The sequence below is a fragment of the Glossina fuscipes genome, unplaced genomic scaffold (genome assembly GCF_014805625.2).
Source record: "Glossina fuscipes isolate IAEA_lab_2018 unplaced genomic scaffold, Yale_Gfus_2 0, whole genome shotgun sequence".
Classification (NCBI taxonomy): Eukaryota; Metazoa; Arthropoda; class Insecta; order Diptera; family Glossinidae; genus Glossina; species Glossina fuscipes.
The window spans coordinates 16,210,338-16,232,348 of NW_023998414.1; the positions used below are offsets into that span (position 1 = coordinate 16,210,338).

At 34.3% G+C, this 22,011-nt stretch overlaps 1 protein-coding gene and 1 long non-coding RNA gene across 3 annotated transcripts in view; one reads left to right on the forward strand and one right to left on the reverse strand.

The window, feature by feature from the left end:
- Positions 1-19,516, reverse strand: part of LOC119644740 — a 77,374-nt gene extending 57,858 nt beyond the window's left edge. For both annotated transcript variants that reach the window (XM_038044459.1, XM_038044460.1), the window contains exons 1-6: positions 19,410-19,516; positions 15,181-15,286; positions 15,017-15,107; positions 14,574-14,947; positions 13,568-14,442; positions 13,384-13,487 (exon numbers count right to left, since the gene is read on the reverse strand). In XM_038044459.1, the coding sequence (XP_037900387.1) occupies positions 13,384-13,487; positions 13,568-14,442; positions 14,574-14,947; positions 15,017-15,107; positions 15,181-15,286; positions 19,410-19,504 (1,645 nt within the window). In that variant the 5' untranslated portion in view covers positions 19,505-19,516. The remainder of the gene's footprint in view (positions 1-13,383; positions 13,488-13,567; positions 14,443-14,573; positions 14,948-15,016; positions 15,108-15,180; positions 15,287-19,409) is intronic.
- LOC119644741 lies at positions 18,379-19,529 on the forward strand. Its single transcript, XR_005248570.1, has 3 exons — positions 18,379-18,486; positions 18,572-18,768; positions 19,447-19,529. It is a non-coding gene; the product is annotated as an uncharacterized LOC119644741 (long non-coding RNA).
- Positions 19,530-22,011: the final 2,482 nt, after the last annotated feature.

Sequence of the window (22,011 nt, forward strand, 5' to 3'; positions counted from 1 at the left end):
AAAAAATTTTTGAAGGAAGGAAGAACAAGCATCAGGAAATACGTTCTTATTGATTGTTTTATTTCAGGAGAAAGCTAACAAATATTTTGTGTATTGCATCACTAGCGACACATTTTTCCTCTTTTTTAGGCAGTTTATGGATGTCCTTGCAGAGGAGTGGTTGAATTTTTGAAGCAAAAATATACATATATGATACTGTTAGATCGGCTTTCATACGCAGCCATGAAGATTGATAATAATGCAAGTTAATTCCGCATGGCACTTCGTTCAATAAGATTGTAGGATTACTAATGAACACTAAAAAAACAGTCGCTAGACAAAATTCAACTTGATTCATTAACATAATCTCCTTTAAGGGTAAAGTGTTCACTCCAAAGATTCTCTAACATTTAGAAGCCGCTCCTACACAGCGATTTGTTCCAAACTGTCTCTAACTTGTAAACTAATGGTTAGAATGTCATGAAACTTTGATACGCTTCGTTTGAAGTTTGGTACTATCCACAAATTATCTGGATTCGTCAATAGTGGCGGTATATATATGTAATCTTAAGAGCTTATTTAATGGTATGGCGAATCAGGTTGGGCTCTTTATATAAGGTTTCTTTCGAGATGATGTGTCGGCCTTCGAATTTTAAAATTCATTTAAAAAACATATTGAACTTCAGTTTTTAAGTGCTTGTGTGTGCACACATTTGAGGACAACTCGGAAGTTTTTGTGGGGTACCGTTTATGTACATCTCAGAGTTTACGCCTTTGATAGAAAGATCGAAGGGAAGGAGACTAATAACCGTTCTACCTATAAATATCGGATCTTGTAAACGTGCGCACAGATGGACCGATACAAAGCTAGACAGACAAATGCTCAAACGTGCAAACAGAAAGGCAGCTAGACATTTTCCTGAGCAAATCCATATAACTAATTCGTTTTAATGAAGAAGCGGTTTTTCATTAATACAAGCGGTTATACTATATGCTAGGACTAAAGGACTTGATGGTCAGTTTAGCAGGTTTAATAAAGTCAAATATTTTATTGATATTAAGTTTTCCAAGTGTTTTCAAGCTGTCTATACGGATAGATGCTCTGAAAATTAGTCTTCGAATATTAGCAAAGTTTCGTCAATCAGACAGTATATGTTTGACCGTAAGATTCACGATCGTAGATCGGGGGAGTAGATTTCTGAAGGTTCTATTGATGTGTTGCAGTGGTATGCCCAAGTCGGATTCTTGCAAATCTTTTGTGAATGACAGTGTTGTCAATTTTTTAACTCTTTTCCTAATATATTGTTGAAGGTCAAACATTTCATTGTGTCGTCTATAATTTAAATTGCGGAAGTTGCGGATTCGACCGCTAGGTCAGCCGGCTCATTTCCGAAGAGACCAACTTATATGACTTCATGGTGTTCCAGTTGAAATTCAAGGGTTTTACGAAGGGTTTAAGTTTAGCTTTACGAAGATGTTTGTAGCCTGAAGAGTAGCTCTAGCTTCGGTTGTGAATGTTGATGCACTTTTGTGTAGGACGTTATTATTTGGGACTTGGACGATGGCATCTATTATTGCATAGGCTGGAAACCGTCTTTTACTGTCATTGTATTCTTTATTTGGCCATATGATAAGCCTGGTCATGTTGCTTTCATTGGCTTTATTTGAAATCAAATTAGAATCATTCATGGCAGTCTGCGGAGAACGAAATGAAGTATAATCTGACAATGGTCATAGTGGTGATGTGCTATATATCTATACTTTAAAGAATATGGTAGAAAGCGACGACTGACTCGGTCAGCTGATGAGAAATCACGCATAAAATAGTTAAGGTTTTCCACACAAACTTGGGTTATCATCGTGGCAACCCAACGGGTGCGCTAAGATTTGATTATGAGCATTATAAAAATTTCGTATAAAAATTCGAATACAATTTTCGATGTTGAAAAACAACAAGACAATATTGTAAACTCTCTTCAACGCAACATGCTTCACAGCCGTTCAAACGATTGAGTTATTGAGAACAAAGTTTGATACTCTTATACGATAAAAGCATTATATGATCAAGAGATTGTATGATTTTTCATACAACTTGTGGAGATCTATCCAAACAAAAAAAAATTTTTTTTTTTTCTTTCCCATATAGACAGCGCAATAGCTGATCGATTTATAACAAATTTTACGCCGATATTTTTAGTATATGAGACATATCTTGGATTGGAAGTACAGTCACAAGCCAAACGGAACTAAAGCAATTCAACAGAATGGCTGCGAAATGATATAAGATGAATGAAGAACCAATGCATTATCTTGCCGCAGCAACCAAGAGTTGATTCAATTCACACAGACACTTAACCTCACAATACTCGATAATGATATTTGTTGCCAAAACTTTGCCCAGTGGTGACAATAAAATAAATTTTCGATAATGAGATTTTTTTCCTGATTGCTTTTGTTTTCTAACTGATTTTACGCCAAGTTGCGCTGTTTTTGGCCAAGCTGTTCAATAGAACTGTATATAATTGAAGAAAGTGTCTGCTATATATCTCTGAGCGATGGATCTGTCCCATTCACTTTGTGAAATGAGAAAAAAAAATATTTCAACTTGTGATTTGATTAATGATGACATTGCCAATTCGAACGACAACATATACTAAAGAACGAACAGATGAACAAAAATGAACACTGAGTCTGAATTAACTCCTTCCAACTAACCTTTATTTACTATTACTCGCGTCTTTATAATGGAGTTGCTGAGGCATATTACTTCTTTTTTGGCCTGTTACAAACAAAATGAGTAAGTGAGTATAATCTTATCAAATGGCTTGCCAAGCAAGACGTTCGAACTGAAGCAGAAGGGAAGAACACAATTTGTTTTCATTTTCTTTTATCATAATAAATTTTCATTAATTTTCGCTATCATTCGCAGCTTTCAGAAGAGGACGAGTGCATTTACATACATATGTTATATATGTATATGTGCACATCAGGAAAACATATATAAAAAAAACTCTCCATACATACATATATATGCGTATGGATGTAAATTGTATTGGTCAATAAGTTCCGGAAATAAAAAAGAAAAATGTTTTTTTTCGAAATGATTCATCATTCTATCTCTAAAAAATATTACCATGGAAGCTATGCTTCTCTACGACTTCGATGACGTTGTAAAGTACGTTGAAAGAATGCTTCAGTTTTCGCAAGTACGAAAGAACGCTTCAGTTTTCGCAAGTGCCTTACTTTCAGATTTGCAAACCGATAAAAGTCAGCGCGCTATGCAATTCGAACAATTCGAACTTCAAGTCATGCACACTATCCATTTTCATTAATCCGGTTCCGAGACGCTGTACTCGTTTTACTGTGAATAATAAACGCGGCATTTATTTAAAATATGGGTTTTCCAAATTTTCATTGCTTTACCTATCTTCAAGATGTCAACTACCTTTTGCAACTTTAGCTTCCGATTATCGAAAAAAATTTGCAAAATTTTTATGATTGCTTTGTAGTATTAATAATCCTTCTGAGCTTTGTTTAAAACCAGCAAACTATTGATAAATTGATGTTTTCAGCCGAGAAGAGTTTTCATAACACCTTTCAAGCCAATTCTCAATTTGAATGGTATTTTTTTCTCATCATATTTAGTTCTTATTTAGTTAACAGACGAAATTCGGATTCTATTCTATTGTTTTGAAGATAATAGAAATTGTAGGACGAAAACAAATGATTCAAATGACATGAATTTTGGGCAAGCATCATTTGAGGATTGAAATCTTCTAAGAATTGTTTTCGCATTTTTTTTTTTTTTTTAGAGACGACATATATAATTCAGTTCTGGAATTTATTGATCAATGTGCCATACATATATATGGTTTAATGCTTTTTTTTTTTTTCTTTTTTATACATTGTGCAGATATATAATATAAAACATTATTAGTTGTTCTAGGAGAGTGCGTATTGTATTATATGTCTCTACCTATAATACCTGTGTCGGTGCTAAACAATATACAGCTCGTTGTAATCAATAAAATACAATACACCCAGCATACCAAATAAATAAAAATAACCACAACAACACAATAGCGACAACGTGACGAAGAAGAAGAATGAGAGTATAAGAAGATGAGGAGAGAACAATATTTCTTATTCAGAGTTCAACGTCTAAGTAATTTATTTATTTTTATTTCTATCAAGCTTTTGTTCGGACGGTCACCTCTACATATCCATTATCATCGTTATTATTATAACTAAAATGTTTGTATGCCTAACTGATTTCAAGCTAGCAATATACTTACCGCATATATGCGATTGAAACCCTGGTAAATATATATTTATAAAAAAACGAGGAATTTTACGTCATGAGGCTGTTATTTAAGCACGCAAGTGTACAGTATTATGGTTTATAGGCATCGGGTCCTTGCGTGTTAATCTCACATTTAATTATTAACTTAGTTAATGGGTATGAATGAAATGAGTTAGGATAAACCTCGATCATCATCATCTGATATTTGTAATAAGTCATATATAAACTAATTAAAAATTTTGCCAACTGTTTAATTATCAGTGCAATTGTGTTGAAAGTTTCCTGCTTGCTTACATGCTAGAAGATGCAGGAACAAAAAATGAAAATGAAAAAAACAACAAAAAGGAAGAAGAAAGTAGGAAGATTACATAATCATTGAATGATAATGCTTGCAACAACCAAAAGTAGTTTTATAGGCGTCTCAAAGTATATATATTCTTGATCAGCATCAAATTCTTATTCGACTTTGCCATGTCGGTTTGTCTTTAGGTTTTTGTGTCTATGTGAGTGTGTGGTGTTATTACTTTCCTGCTTACAAAATTGATGATATTGAATTTAAAGATGCCAGAAAATAAATTGTTTGAAAGTCACGCCCACCAAACAGCGTAAACACGTAATACATAAAGCATGTGGGTTTTTATAAACAAAAGCTTGTAGATTTTGTGGAATTGCGAATGATAGAAGGCTGAAATTAGGTAAATTTATTTTTCTAGAAGACCTTAGTATTCATGTTCAAAAAAGGGAGAAATTTACCACGCACACACAAACTTTTAAAGTGGTCAAATTTTCTTTCTTTCTCATTTTGTTGACGTTTTCTGTTTATTACTCTCAAAAGGTGAATAAAAAAAGAGGTCAACATTATTCACATAAAGATAAATTGTGTTTTACCATCAAAAATTAAACATATCCACTCATTATGCAAAAATACCAAAACTTAGTTGATTTCATTTTTCATGTTTGTCGCTCATTATAGTTAAGTTAGTGGAAAGTGAAAAGATCATCCAAAAGATAATAAATAAGTAAACGATCACTCCCACTATAAATGAAAATATATTGTATATATATAAGTAAGTGCACCTAAAACTTCTCAAACACCCTGATGCTGATCTGGTAAAAGAAGAATTTGTAAAACCAATGCAATGTCGTAGCGCGGTAAGGTGCTTATTGGAATGATCAAATGACTGACGGTGGATATACAAGATTTTCTCTCCGTCCAATATAACCCTTTCATTTGTTTTCTTCTTTTTTTTTTTTTTTTTTTTTTAATATTTTCATTTAAACTAATGTACTTAACTGAAATGATATTAAAGTGCATGAAGAAAAAAAGACTTGCATAGTGACTATCATATTTGCGTAAAAGACAATGAATATTCATTCAATTGTCTCCTAGGAAGAGTAAAAATTTCTTTTTCAGCAAATGCAAACAAATGAGTTAGTTCATCGTGACATCTATCTTATCTATGCGGTCAGGAATTAACTTTCTTTTTATAAAGAGCTTGCTTGAGTTTCATTAGGATTTTAAAAATTCAGTCAATCATTGAATTTGTGAAGTAAAAGAAACGGATTCGTAGTTAGTCAAAATGTATTTTTTAATGCTATGATGGCGTGAAAGCAATTCGTCTCTATTGGAGAAAGATTGTAATATACCGTATGAAGATAGGCTTTGATTAAATGGTTTAAATACACGAAAGACCATACTGATGCAAAATTTTTCCCTTACGTTATTCAATACGTACGTGTACATAGCAAGTGTAAATAAAAAGCATTGCAAACTTTTTATTATTATTTCTGAAAATATTTTAATTGATATTTTAATCGTTAAATTTACCTTACACTGCTCGTAATTCTCGTGACACTTTGTCAAGGTCAAAGTCGCTCACGCGTCGCTTTGATCTTACAAAGAACGTTCGCTTCTATTAAGAATAAACAATCAATGTTTTAATTAAAAATCTAAAAAAAATAATGAGGTTTTAAATTGAAATGTTATAGCCAAGTGCAGTCGACTATGAAATACCTGTCCTACCAAATAAACCAAAAAATATACGAAAAATATTAAAAATCCCATTGTATTACTACTGTACAATATGTTCACTTTTCATGGAAACCTGTGCATGCAGACAGATGTAAAAAATAGATCTCTCGAAGCCAAACCTTCCACAATGAGTTCATAAAGCAAATCATTAATCTGTATATGTATCAGTTGTTATTATTATTATTATTATTATTATTTTAATTTTAGACTAATGAATTGAATTCTTAGACTAAAAAAGAGACATTGAGCACTAGCAACACAGGCTATCGGCTCTAATTTAAATAAATGGATATTAGATAATAAGCTTAGTAGTATTAATAAAGTAAAATATTGAATTGATATTCTGTTCTGAAGTTGATTGTAGAATGTTCAAAGGGTTAATCGTTCCAAATGCAATACTTCTAGCCAAGGAAAAGTTGAGGCAGTCGCAGAGAATGTGCTTTATAGTAAGAGTTTGTCCACAACAGCAGATTGGGGGAGAAGACTTCTTCAGGATCCATTGGTGAGTTGCAATTGTATGACCAGGGGCGAATTCTCGAAAATGTTTGGATCTTGGTTTTCTCAACATTTGTTGGATATAGAGGTGGAGTTAATTGAGGGTTAATGCAAGAGTAGTGTTGATGATGGTATTGTAAATTTCCTTCTGCAATTTTCTCTTTAACTTTTCTTCCAATGTATCTTTGAAGATCCATCAGTTGTTATTATAAAAACGATAAATATTTGAAATTGTTTTAAAAATATGCTTCCATCCGACCAACAATTACTATAGTTTTGCCGACTTTTCAAAATGACGAATTTTTTTTGTTACATGACTGACGACTTTAACGAAATGCTGTGTTATATGGCGAACGGATTTTCAATAAGTTTTATCTACGAGACAAAACGTTTGCGATCCGTAGGTTGTGCAAAAAATGGAAAAAGGCCAGTAGGACAGACAAGCCTAAATTGAATAAGAAAATGATTCGAAGTCGATTGATGTAAAAAAAAAAAAAAAAATATGTCCAACACAAATCTTTCAAGCTGGCACATACAACCGTACGAATTTGATACAGCCTTGTATACGAATGATGAAATCGATCAAAAATACCATGTTTTTTATGGCCCTTTTAAAGCAGTATACAATTCAATTGAATTTGCTTGTAATAGGTAAGCGAGCGTAAGATGGTCTCGCTAATGGATTGGATTTAGCAATTTTCAAATCTCTGTTGATCTCTACAAGAAATATACTCATTTTAATGAATGATCATTCAAGAACAAGTTCGCCGCGTAAGATAGCCCTCGTTCAACGATAGTATCAATTTAAAGTACAAAAAAAAAAAAATGTAAGGAGTATCGTTCAATAGGACGTTCATTCAGAATGACGGTCAAATTGGCTACATTTTCGAGAAGGTAGTGTGCCCAAAAGGGCACATTGATCACTTTAATGAAGAATTTTAAAATATTTATGATCAATGCACTTGAGTTTTTTCAGTGGTATATAGCCATAGCTTCAACACTAGTGGTACCAGTTAAGTGAGCATTGGGTTTTTGTCAACCAGGTACGCCTCAAACCGTGCAACAAGCTAAACTCCAAATTCAAGAAGCTTTTTATATATATATATATATATAATATATATTTTTTTAATAAACGTCGCTTAGTCTTTTTCAACTACCTTATTTTATTATATTTGATCGCTGTTTCGACGCAGGCTAAATATTTTTTCGGTATGCTGTACACATATTCTGTGGTGATAAAAATAATAAATTATGGCGTGAATGATAGATTAGCCAGCTATCAGTTTTGACTTCGAGCTCAATCAATTAAACTATAGCTCTTGGAAAAGAAAAGCACAGGAAGACATTGTTGAAATGGTCTCAGGATATGCTTAAAAAGACAAAATTTTCCAAAATCACATATATCCGTTAAAACATTATACTAACAATAATTTTCCCAAAATTAAAGGGGAACTGTGCGTGTCCCCGTGTGAGAGCCTCGAAATATTCGTTAATAGATTTTCGTCGACCTGGTTGGTATGCGCTACGCTTACGTATTGTAAGTCTGGATGCGCATTTAATAAAGTGAATTGTCGAAAAGGATAATGAAGGAGAAAAAATCAAATTAAGTATATATTCATTTATATATATTCACATACATGGTTATATATATATATATATGTGTATGTATATATACATACCATGTATGTGAATATATATAAATGAATATATTTTTTATGTAAATATATATATGTGTTGAACTGGTAGTCATTTATATCATTTTCCTGCAACAAACTGTTGCATATGTTCACGTATTAAAGAAAGATAAAGGAATACCTCTTTTTTATTAATAGGGAATAAATGAAAGCAAAGCACGAAAAATGTATAAAACCACCCCTGCAATATAAAATATATTACACGTATATATATATATATATATATATATATATGCATGGATATGAGTATATAAACATTCTCAAACACACGAGCAGGCATCCAAGCGTACATTCAATGCTAAATATATTCATTCATTATTACAGACCGAAGAAATTCATTCATAGCCCCAATAAACCATACCAAACAAAGTCAAGCCACATTGCTTTACAACTTACAGCTTTATAGGGGTAAAGGGATGGATTTAAGTAACAAGATAGGGGGGTGGCAGGGTAAATCATTAATCTTTAAGAAATAAATTTTCAAGACCAACAAAAAACAAAAAAAAAATGTACGCACCTTTTTAAAATGACGCATGCTTTTCTATTTTTCTCTTTCCTTTTAGAAGGACATAAGTTGAATTGATATTATAGTTAATGGAAAGTTTCTTTTAAGATTTTCTTCTTTTTTGTTTTTTTTGTTTTTTTGTTTTTTTTATTAAAGTTACATTCATTCACGTTTTTAGGCCACGTTGTCTCAGCACTTTTTCTCTTTATGGTTTTCTAATGTTATTCGTTCTTTAGTTTATTTTCTGTTTCAATTTTGTTGGGGTGTGCTTTTGTATGTATGCTTTGTGGCGTTTTAGGGGAGGAGTGTGGGAAGGAATAAATAAAAAAAAAAAAAGAAAAGAAAACTTAGGTCTTTTTCAAATTCATTTGTCGAAGACAGCGAGAATAACTTTGCTAACAAAGCAATATTTAGCCCTTTAATTGAGACGCCGTGAAGGGGGCCAGGATTTAAATGAACGCAAAGAATAGGAAAAGTGGCAATATATGGAGTAAGATTTTTGGGTGTTTAAACCGATTTACTGGTTTAGCGTTGTTCACGTTTTATTTCAATTCCTTGAAAGCACTAGACTCTCTTTTTTTGTTTCGTTCTTGCTTTCGAAAACTTTATTTTTTAATTCTTTTATCTTTCGTCCGTTAGAAGTCTTTAATCGTTTTGCGTTTTGTTTATTTAATTACTCAATTCTTGAAAGTTTTAACGTTTTTGTTTTTCACTTTAAATTTTTAATTCTTCATATTTTTTGTGTAAATTACGCTGTTAACATTTTCGCCTGCTTTGCTCAACCGTTGTTGACCATACGCGTTTTCATTAACTACTGAAACAACTGACACAACTGACTACTCCCGCAACACAACAGAATCCTTTTCAGTTTGCTTGATAAACAAATTACGTTTTCGCAGCATTCTTAACCTAAATACGTTTGTAACCACCTTTCTCTCTCTCTCTCTCTCTCTCTCTCTCTCTCTCTCTCTTTCTCTCTCTCTACTGTTTTTCTTTGGCTTTTAACTCTCTTTCTTTTATTTTTTTGCATTTCCTCGCTCTCTCTTCGTTTTTGACATTTCTGTTTTAATTATTATTTTGTTTTACGATTCGTTTTGTTCTGTCAAAATATATTATAGTTGTCAAATTTTATTTACAACTAACTTGCGCCCGCGCGTATTCTAATCCTTTTTTTCCACTATGTTTTGTTTAATATGCATTTCAATAGCTCGGCTCTTTTTTGTTTTGTTTTCCCCACTCATACATAAGTTTGGGAAATAAGTGTGAATCGTTGGCTTTTGTGTTTTTCACTTTTCCTTTGTTTGGTTGGTGCACTTATAAGTGTGTCACTAGTGTCACATTCCATTGTCGCTGCTCGTATTGTTGGTGCAAAAAAAAAAAGAGAAAACTTAATTACATTAAGTTCAAAAGTCAAATGTTTACCGAAAGGCTGAAAATGTAATTCATGAGTAAAACAAAAAAAAGAAAAACAAAAAAACAAAAAATAAGCAAAAGGAAAAAGTTCAAAAATACCTAGAAATGTTTAAGTAATTGTAGGGAGCTAACGTGTGATATATGAATGTGTGGTGCTGCTGGTCTGCTACATTAGAGAGAGAGTTCTAGCATTCGCTTACTTTCATGTCGATTTTGTTCTACTCTACACTACAATTGTTAGTAATTTAAGTGTACTTTCACCTGAGTGGTTCACCGATTAAACGAACAGTACTCGCAATTAATAGGATTAACAAGCAAGGATGTGTCCAATTATAGCTTAGTTTAGGCAATAAATAATAATAATAGAGATAGGCAGAAACAAAGGGAAATAGAGAGATAAATAGATAGATGGATAGATAGATAGACATTGGTTAACTGAAGTTATGAAGATAGACGTTTAGGGCAAATTGTTGCTTAATACAAATTTTTCTTATCCTTCAATCGAAGAATTTTTGTGTTCTTCCAATCCAAGAAACGTTAGCAGTACTAAACTTTATCACTGCCTGTGTAGCGATCCCACTCTTATGATAAAACTTAAAAAAGGAAGCTTATGTAGTTAGAGTAAATATACTTTCAGCGGGAGAATAATATTGTGGCGAAAAAATGAAGAGGATGTATAGCCTGTTTTGGAGGGTACTTTGAACAGAGTATCTTTCAACATTTCTCAAAATAAACGCTTTGTGGTATAAGGCTATCTTACGTTTGTGCGAATGTTTACAACACCCAGAAGGGCTCAGAATTACTATCTAAATTGATCTAAACTTGTCTGTCCCCCTGTCCATCTTGTATTCTTGTTTTCAACTTACATGTTTCAATTTTTGATTTATTTTGATGAAAATTTGGTACACTGGCATATTTTGGCCCAAGGAAGAGCGCTGTTACAAATGGTTTGAGTCGGACCACTTTTTCAATCACTTCCCATATAATACCTTATTTTGAAAAGTCTAGTGTTTTAATTTGAAAAACACTGATAAGGTACTCATAGGTATTATAGTAAGCGCTCATAAGAAGGAATAGCTTTAGACTTCTTCCACATATTGAGGTTATATATAAATATGTTGCAGCGTTTATTAGGGGGGTTAGAAGAATTCTACAGACCTTTCTAGATGCTTGCCAAAAGAGTATCAAGAATATTTTTTGCTACTTAGCAAGATCATTTTCTTTAAAATTCACACAAGAAAAGTCCGACTATCCTTTTGTAGTTCAGATATGAGTTATCGGCAACAATTATTGTGACGCATTGCCTTTTTTTCTTTATTGATTTATTTTCTTTTAATATGACGCTACACATACAGCACGATGATGGTCAGAAAGATGTGAAGAAAAAGAAAAGATAAATAGTTCAGTCCGTGTGCTCCATCGGTAAGTGTTACACCCTCACCGCCTAAGCACTTACTATAACTACGAGCAAGTATTGTGAAATCGTGCTGCGATTTTGACTTGCGAACACTGACTTCGTAGCTGCGACACTTATCTACTCAGCCATGCGGCAGCCTCTTGGTTGTTACAGGATTATCGCATGCTACAATGATTTATGCAGGAGCAATTATAATTAATTTTCGACGGTTGAACATACTTTCTTCTCGATTAATATCATATATATGAGATATTATTGGGCTATGGTCAATTCAAGAGTTCCTCCTGAAGGGCTTGACAATCAAATATCAGATATTTTGTATATTGTATACCGCAATATCCTTATCATCTAAATTGTCATAATTTCTGCGATGGGCTTCGCTCAAAAAGTAATAAGGACAAAACATTGGCCATATTCTCGTTTCTCGGCGAAAGAACACCATCGTTTTTATCGTAATTCCGAAACCGTGCTATAATTGCTATCGCTAAGCAATTGAAACTCAGTTAGACAGGTTAACCGGCACGGGACCACTTTTCGCAAACCTTTTTTTTTTGTTTCACTAACCACACGAAGAATGTCTTTTTTATGTGTAGGCATGGTTGGCATTAGGACCTATTATAGGTAGAGGAAAAAAAGAAAGAGTTGCTGGCCGAAATCTATCTATCTATCTATTGATTGATTTAACAGGTATCATCATGTAAGAGGCATAAGTATTAAATTTTACTGCATGTAGTGATAAATCTACTTTCAATCCCGGTCATAACATGATGCAGAAAAGTATGTCTGCAACTATTTAAGAGCAGCATTTCCCACATTGTTCAGCATCTTCGGACACCACCAATTCCTGTTGCTGTTAAGCGTCTGTAAAATCTTTGAAACTCGATAGTTTTCTTCCTAAAGTAATGAAAAAACAACAGTTATTTTAAAAATCGGGTAAGTAATATGTTGATAAAATTTTAATAGCTTAACCTGTGCTCAATGTTAAAGTTTACTTTCTAGAGCTGTGAAACTCATTCGTACGTCTAAACTCACTCTTTGACATTGATTGGCTGAAATTCTTAAACAAGTGAAGTATGAAAAGAAATCAATTCAAGTCTTCAGTATTGGGTAAGCGATATATTTACTTAATTACAGAATTCTTTTAATTATATTATTATTATTATTAATATTATTATTAATTTCGCCAGAGAAATAAATTATGAGACCAAACTCTTAAAGCACTAGCATCTAAGGCTATCGGCTTTTATTAAAAAATCTACCGCACTTGCGATTCGAACCCACGACCATTCACTTGCTAGTCGAGATTTCTCGCCTTCGGCAACTTAGGCGGATCCTTCTAATTATAAAACAGCTGTGAACAATGAATAAAAAGTAATTCATTGTAGATAGTCCACTTGTTTACGCGCTCGTAATTAATCTTTAAATCGTGTTTAAATTTTTTTGTTTATAAAGTGTTTTTGTTAATAAGCACCACGCCTCATTTACAGTATTTTTTACAATTCTTTTAGTTTATAGCGTTCAATTTCCTACGTATGCTCTACTCACCGGTTTGTGTACTAGTATCAAAAAAGGTGCTCGTGGTTTCTACAGTCATCGTGCCGATAGTACCGTCTATAATCTGGGCACATGAATCACGTCGTCCCCGGTATCTGAAGTTTGTAAGAAGTAAAGATATTTGTGGATTGCGTTTATTAATTTTTTGATTTTACCTCGTCACAATCTCACTTACCTAACGACATCATCACTTTGGGAACTTTGTCTTCGAAAATTACGGCATCTAATCATTTCTTCAGTAGTAGATTGACGTCGAAAACCTCGGGCAATTAATATTTCTTCAGTGGTTGATTGTCGTCTTATGGCAGAGCGCGCACTAGGCTCTGCAACTGGCAGTGCTGCTGGACGTCCGCAGGGGCTGGCATCGCGTGAGGAACTACAACTATTTGCCGACGAACTTTGTCTGCGCAATGTATGTCGTCTGTGTGGACTACTATCGCGCTCATGACTGCGTTCTGGTGATAAATGACTGCGCGAATCTCGTCGACCGTTACGGGTTGCACTGTCGGGACTTAAAGAATCGCGTCTTGATGGGCGACGTTGACCGTTCTCTGCCGGTTCTGGGCTTAAAGCAGGCTGAGAATCCCGTCTTATGCTTCCGGGAATGCAACTTTCATCAAAAGCGGTAGCTTGACGTTGCAGCCGTTGCAAACGTATACCTCGCTCAGGACTGATACCTGTCTTTGAATCTCGACGATTAAGTCGACCGCACTGCGTGGTTGAATCACGTCGCCCTTTGTTAGCGGTGGGACTAGTAGCTGGCGGTGTCACCGAACTGGTAATTATAGTAGGTGGCGGTAGGACCTGACACGCTGAATCTACCTGATTGTAAGAAGGAGTAGAGATTAATGGCAGAGTATCAGAGCCACCGGAACTGGTGGATGGTCGTTGCTCTTGACGAAAATTTGGATATTCAGGAGCAGCGAGGGAATCGCGTTTTTTACAATTAATAGTATTCGATTTGGGAGGTGGCGGTGGTGTAGTGGCACGTCCTAATGAACTGTCGCGCCGACTTGACAAGTTACTCTCGCCAGAACCGTAGCGAGATATCTGTATGAAATCGAGGGCAAAGCACGCACAAAACACCAAATTATACATAAACATGCAATGGATGGATAGGAAACACGAATATGAGAAATGCTCATATATAATGACTAGTGAAGAACAAGTGAACTACTTACCACTCTTTGTGTAGAATCTACTAACGGTACTGTAACTGCGCTAGAGTCCTCACTAGACATTGTATTTTCTCTTCTGGTCCATTGTTTAGTAAATTCAGCTACACTTGACTCTCGGCGCGGACGATTACTTTTTGAACTAGTTTCCGCACTGGATTCGCGACGTTTACGCGGCGCCACGTAGGTGGTAGCTGCGTCTGAGGTGGAAGTACGCCACGGTAAATTACGAGCCAAATCGGCCATAGTTTCGCGGCGATTTAAGGGTGCTTTTGGTGTATGCTGTATGGATTGGGTACTTTGGTGTTTACCCCCGCCGCTCCATTCACGTAAGATATCGGTCAGCTGGGCTAGGGAACTGCGTCGTCGTCTTTGTACGCCTGCATTGGGATTTAAAAGAAGAATTTTTTTTTATGTAGGAATTTTCGGTTGTTATAATTAATACTTACCTGGTGGCGGTGAGGTACTGGGTGGCGTCGTAATCTGTGCAGCTGAATCCCTGCGTCCTCCTAACCTTTGCTTCACTGTTGACTCTTCCAACTATAGCGAAAACGAAAATCGTTGTAGCATTATTAGTGCAACTTACTGAACAAGATTTTTCCATTGAATATACCTGTTCTCTAACTAAGTCATCCCAGCCATTGCCACCCTGCCACACTAGGCCCACCTGATGTGACATAATCGGTAAATTACATACAAAACACATAGCTGTCATTGTCCTGAAAGCAATTAAGAAAAACAAATATTTTAATATTAACGCAAGAAAAAAGATTTTCAGGTTAATGCAAAAAAAAAAAAGGAACAATTCATCGATCACAAACGAAGTAAAAAACTACAAAATTATATTATAATACAATTAGCATACTAACGCTAAAACACGTTAAATAAGCGAACATAAAACATTTTGAAGCTAATAAATCATGCCTAATATGAAAACATTTTATTAATAATTTTCAATTTTCCTCCACAGACAGATAGACGGACAGATGGACGCACATGGCTTAATCGATTAAGAATTTCATATTGAGTGAGAATATAATATATATATTCGATAGCGTCTGTGAAGCTTCCTTTTGGATGCTGCAAACACAAAATGATTGTTCTGCCATCCTTGGGTAGTTGGTATGAGGAAGTAACTCCATCTAGATCGAAGGTTTTTCTGAGGGCTATTTTAGACAACATAAAATGAAATCACTACGGGACCATTCAAATAGGCCGGTTATGTGATAATATTAAAGCAAGAAAACTATTTCACAAACCTACTTAATATTATTATAATTAATTTTTCTTAAAGAAATATTTTTTTGGATAAAAGTAAAATGATCAATACCAACCCAATATCCAATAAATCAACTGAAAGCATCTTTTTTTCTTTCCAAAAAAGGTCGATATTTATTTTGATTATATTGGTAAAGTTGAACATATTATTATTATTACTACGTTCTGTAGGTACTTTCAAGATTTTCTTACCTTTAGTTATACCGAAAGTGAGTCTTGGAACTACGGAAATGTATTGCACGAGGCGAATAGATTTCTTAAGGATCTTGCAATTGTTAATTGGTAAGGTGTCTTGCCATTGTGTTTTAATTTTCAGAGTGGGGCAAGTGGCTCAAGATTAGGATTAACATGAACGTACCGTGGATAGTAGTTTTTTTGTGCCATTTTTCCCTTCAATCTTCTTGCAATATATCTCCAAACGTTCAGCCTTTTCGATTGAGTTGTTCATACCTAACGGTGCGGAAGCCGTAAATTTGGCTGCTACGTCAGCTTGTTCATTAAGTGGCGATGGTATTCGGTGTTAATAGTGTTCCAGTTGAAATTTAAGGAATTATGGATACTGTTTTCAACCGACAGATCATCTGGGATGATGGCTCTGCGAGGACGGTTGAAGAATAACTTTAGCTTCGGTTCTAAATATTGCAATATTTTAGTGTAGGACATGATTAACTTGAACCTGCTTTATGATATCAATCACTACGTAGGCAGGGTCCCAATCATCGGCTTAGAGCTGCCTGTAAATGAAAGCTGCCAACCACTGCTTTGCTGTCTATGACTTGAGTTGGCATATAATCTTTGTATCCTCTTTGTTGTATTCTGACCATATACTGCATGTGTTGCCAGTCGATAAGTGTTATGCATTTATCGAGTGAGCTACTCAATATAGCTCTACACATGTTGCCTACGTAACATTCTCAGTCATTTTGCATTTTTAGTTCATATTAACAGATGGAAAGGTTGGGCGTGTTCTTATGTGCTTGGCGATTTTTTGCTGCCAAAAATAATGGATCGAAGCGTCTGTATTGTGTTTCGTGTGTAATTTCTTGGCTAAAAACGACACCGTATGCCTCAGTCACAGTATTCACTGAGCTCAGCGCCTTGCGACCTTCTCCTGTCTCCAAAATAGGAAAGACCCATGAAAGGACGGACTTTGACGCGATAAAGAGCGTATCGTTGAAAGATCGCAAGGCCATATCGAAAGGCGCATAACAGCAATGAAACGTTAAAACGGTTTAAAAAAATTATTCATAATAATTATGAAGAAAATTTATCTCATCTTTTTTGTTTGTCACGCGAGTGAATTTAAAGCAAGTAAGTCTTCGGAAAATACATTCTAATCTTAGCCACGAGATCAATCGAAAAGATATTTGCCGTTCTGGATAGTGTTGAAGGTGGGGTCGACTTACCTTTACATGCCTTACTGAAAAACATTTCAATAATGAGCTTGATCATAGGTAAATTTGCGGCTCCGTATCAAGATATTTGTGATTAAAGAAAAACGTTTTATAAAAATTCGGCCAGATTTAAAGCAATGAACAAATGAAAAGATCAAAATAGAAACACTGCAAATAAGACGGGAGGATTGAATCGATTATTATATTCTCTAGCGAAAGAGTTTGAAGATGTAGACCTTTTAACAGATATGTCTTAGCCTAGGAGAGTATATATTGGAAAAAATATTATCACCGTTCTCGAATATATTGGAAATGTTCAAAAATCTCCTTGTTAGCCTATATATCAGTGAAGAAGTGTGCGAAACACTTTTGTTAATTGATAGATGGCTCCAAGTTAATGTTCGGTTCCTGTAGTTACACGACTTTATCAGCCGTGTCTCTTTATTTTGTTTTTATACCCACCACCGAAGGGTGGGGTATGCTAACTCTGTCATCGCCTTTGGAACATCTAGAAGAAAGTTTCATGGACGCTCAACATCAAATTCTAAGCCAATTTAGGAATGTCCGTCTCTCCATTTGTCTGGTTGTCGGTGCGTCTATGGGAAACATTCAGAGAAAAACAGAAACATTAGAAGTTCTTGCAGGCAGGCTGGTTTTGAAAACGACCGAAACAGAAGAGAGGACAAAACAGAGAAAAAGGCTCGCAATGCAACATAACCTGAGACCTTCTTTGTTTTCAAAAATAAAAAAAATTGATTTTTTGCTCGTTATTTGTAAACCACACCGAATACAACAATGAAAATTTCCACTTATATTCTATGGATGGTCTTGCAGCACTTGTACAAAAATGGAAAACAATGGCATCAAGAGAAATCCATGCATCCCTCGTTTGTGTAAAAAAAAAAAAACGTGCTATGTTCGAAATGTGTTGACTCAAGAGAAGTTTATACTTAATTGTGGACATGGCGACAAGCTGCGTGGGAACAGAATCCTGATTCGAATAAATATTCTAATCAACTAACAATAGCTATACGTTGTTAATTATAAAAAATACCACAGTTTTTTCATTTCTTTTAAACTATTTCCTTTTTTCTTGCTATTATTATTAGATTTTTAGTTTTCAAGGATTTAAACGATTTGATCTTGGATCTCTTGGAGAAGCAAAGAAAATGTTGTTTGTCCATGCAAGAGATAAGGGAAGCGAATAATCATGACTCTCAAAGAATAATCATATTTTTAATCAGATGGTATGTATACATGTTATTGATTAATATCAAATTCTGAATTGTTCTAGATATGTTTGTGTGTCAATGTGTCCGTCTCTCTGTTTAGTTCTGTGGTGAAGGCGCTCCTGATCGCAAAGATGAAAGGCAAGGTAAGAAATTTAGTGAAAAGTGGATTGATATGTAAAACGGGCCAAATTAGTAAGATGACGCACCCACAGTACAATGTAAATTGAGAACATCCCAGCCCTGTTCGCTTTGCTATCCATTACGCATAAAATACAAGAGACACGCAATTAAAGTTTGGTACGTATATTCTACATAAATAGCAAAAATCACTCATACGCCCAATATCACATGTTATGGAAATGTAGTTTTTTAGTTTTTTCATTAGGTTTTTTTTTTTAAGATAGAGGTAATGGGTGGAAAAAGTTCATTCACACTCGAATATAGTTTGTCTCATCTCTGGAACTCAGAATTTCATGAGAAGAGAAGTATTGCTTCTATAGATTAATGAAATACCGATTGAAACATGCAACGATATGAACAAAGCCCGTATTTGTAAAACTAAAACAAGGGCATGTTGTTCTTAACATTTTATCATTTCGGTTTTTACTAGAGCTTGTGAAGAAGTGTGCGTTTATTTAAAATTGGCCATAAGAAAGATGTGGCTGTGTACTTTTACTAAGCTTTGTATTGAATGAAATCGAAATTCACATCTAAGTAACGTATTTACTTACATTATCTATAAAAAAGTTTAACTCGTTCAACCAACATTTAAAGCTTAAGAGAAAAACAACATAAATTAAGCTTTTCATAAAACAACTTTTAAAAATTTTAACTTTTTTATGTAAAACTTTTCAAGCTCCATAAAAGCTGTAATTTTTTTAAAACATGCAAGGAATTTACAAACAAATCACTTATACGTATATGCAGATTTTATTTACAAATTTGTTCGATTTTTCTTCAATATTTTCTTAATAGGTGCTGATACCCCGGTCGGCGGATGTTCCAGGGCCGTATATTGCTTCCACCGAGCCATGCTGACATGATTTCACATATATTATAGGCTGTATCACGGCAAAAGTTTTTACTTATATTTAGGGTTTCAGGAAAAGCTATGTACGACGATGTTTCTGCTCACGCATCCTTAAGAGCTTTTGCTTTTTTCTTAAATTCGATTAAGTTCTCTCATGCATACACAAATTGAAGATTGGGTAAGCTACATAATTGTTGGATTGGTTGAAGAAATTACTATATTGTGGAGGGCTCTCTAACTACGAGCAATACAGTGGAACACTGATAATATTAATTTGAACGAAAGCACAAAGAAAAGGAAACAGAAGAAGAAGAAGACAAAGAAAAGAGAGAAAAAGGAGAGAACGTGACAGTTTCATGTGTAATTAGTAAAATTTTGTGAAAAAAAAAACGGATGATGAAATATGTGTGTTTCCAAGAGGGCAAAACAAAGCAAGGAAACTACAACATGCAAAATTAAGGACTTAGCTAATAAGATCTCTTCAATTTGCAGAATTATTAAATGCCGTAGATTTCAAATTTCATTTACGTTAAGTAAATAATTAAAAAAACATAATAAAAAGTAAAATAAATCTGAAGAAAACAAGCCAAAAACACTATATTGAGACGCAATCCATCATTAAATACCCTACGCTATTTCGCTTAATATAGTTATTCACATAACGGCTTTTCAAAATAAGATATTACATGGCAAGTGACCGAAGCGGTGGTCCGATCTAAATAATTTTCAATAGCGTGCGTCCTTGGGCAAGAAAACATTTTTTTTTTTTTTTTTTGTTGTTGCATACATTAATATATCTTTGTACAACAAATAGTGCAGAGTACAGGAATAGTTAAAAACCGAAATCCGTCCTTTGCACTTAACAAGACAACGCTATTTTTAGGCAAAATGTGCTCAGAGTTATTCATTAGAGCGAAATGTCACGTGGAAACGTTTTGCTATCAATGTTTCTGCTTCTGTCTAAGAATACTTTAAGAACTTTAAGTGGTTGATCAGTGTTGTTAACTCGATATCTATTGAAAAACAATGAGTTTAAAATAGGAATCTCCTTAAAATAAGCTGAAATGTTCTAATCGTACCAAGCTTAATAACGTTTCATCAAATACAACTTTTCATCTATTCTCGCTACAAAATATCAAAAACGATGGGTCATATGTCATATGAAAACGTAACTTTTATGAAAAATCTTAAAGCACTAAAAGATGGAACTTGTTGCCAAGTGAACGCTTGTTTTTCTTATGCGAATGAGAAAACGGATTAAAAAGTTGATCTCGCCGGATACATTTTCGTGAAGGAAACAAGGAAACAGTTACACTTTCGTTAACGAATATTAAAAAGGGTAAATCTATTTCAGTATACTGCGTTACACAGGGAGTGGCCGCAAAAAATGCTTTGATCTTACGCATTTTCAATAACTTTCACCTGCGGGCTAAAACATGTTACTTTAATTTGCGATCTGCAGATTATACACGCAGAATATATGCGCAGATATCAAAAAGCCAGGTGAATAAACACCGATTAGCGATTCGGAAAATGATACTAAAGTAAAGCGTTTAGTAAAAGATAAGTTTATCTTAAGTCTTATGAGTATTGTACCGATACGCATAAATTTATTAAACTGTTACCTCAAAAGAAAGAGGTTGTAATTATACATTAAGTTTGATATAAGTTTAGCGGAGTAGTTGCATGGAACACCGCTACTTGGCCTATTCAAGTGATTAAAAGTTTATTTATTTTGAGCAGAAATTGGTTCGGTCTGCTTTTTGTAGTTAAAAATGCATTCATAAATAGATCAAAGTATTTCCGCTTCGGTGACTACTATTTTTTCCCACCTCTCAGGCAATTTTCAAATTTCATCTCGTAAAAATATATTAAAAGTCAGCCAGTACTGTAAACCTCGGTGTACAATATTTCATAGTTCGGTTTCGTCACGTCTGCCATTCAGTACGATATTCTCTTGTTAGTCTGCAGTCTATGGTGCTCTTTACGTGCTACTCGGTATCCGGTGTTTCATATCCGTCAACCGGTTCACACTTAACTATCTGATAATCAACACTGTACAGAGTCAGTACTTAGTATCGAGTTGTAGCTTCTTTGCAATAGATAGGCGGACGTGTGAAAGAATCAAAGACAAACGAAGCTTCCTAATCGATCTACTAATATGATGAACATTCCTACGGATGAAACAGAGGAGTAGAATAACTCTCTTTCATATAGAGACACCACGGTTACGATCATTGCCGATTATGACAAAATATGTGATAAATTACATACGCAATTCGTCCGAAATGTCACCTTCGTCAGCGATTTAAAAATTTGTTATTTTAAAGTATTTCTTGCAGAATGACTTTTTGTTCGCCTATTTACGAAACTTCATATTGAAAGTTAACAGAAAACTTGGATCTTTCACGTTAGAGGCTATACAATATAAATATAACATGTCAAGCAATAATCGCAGGTGCTATTAGGGCAGCTAAGAAAGATTTTAGGATTAAAAAAAATAAAAACGT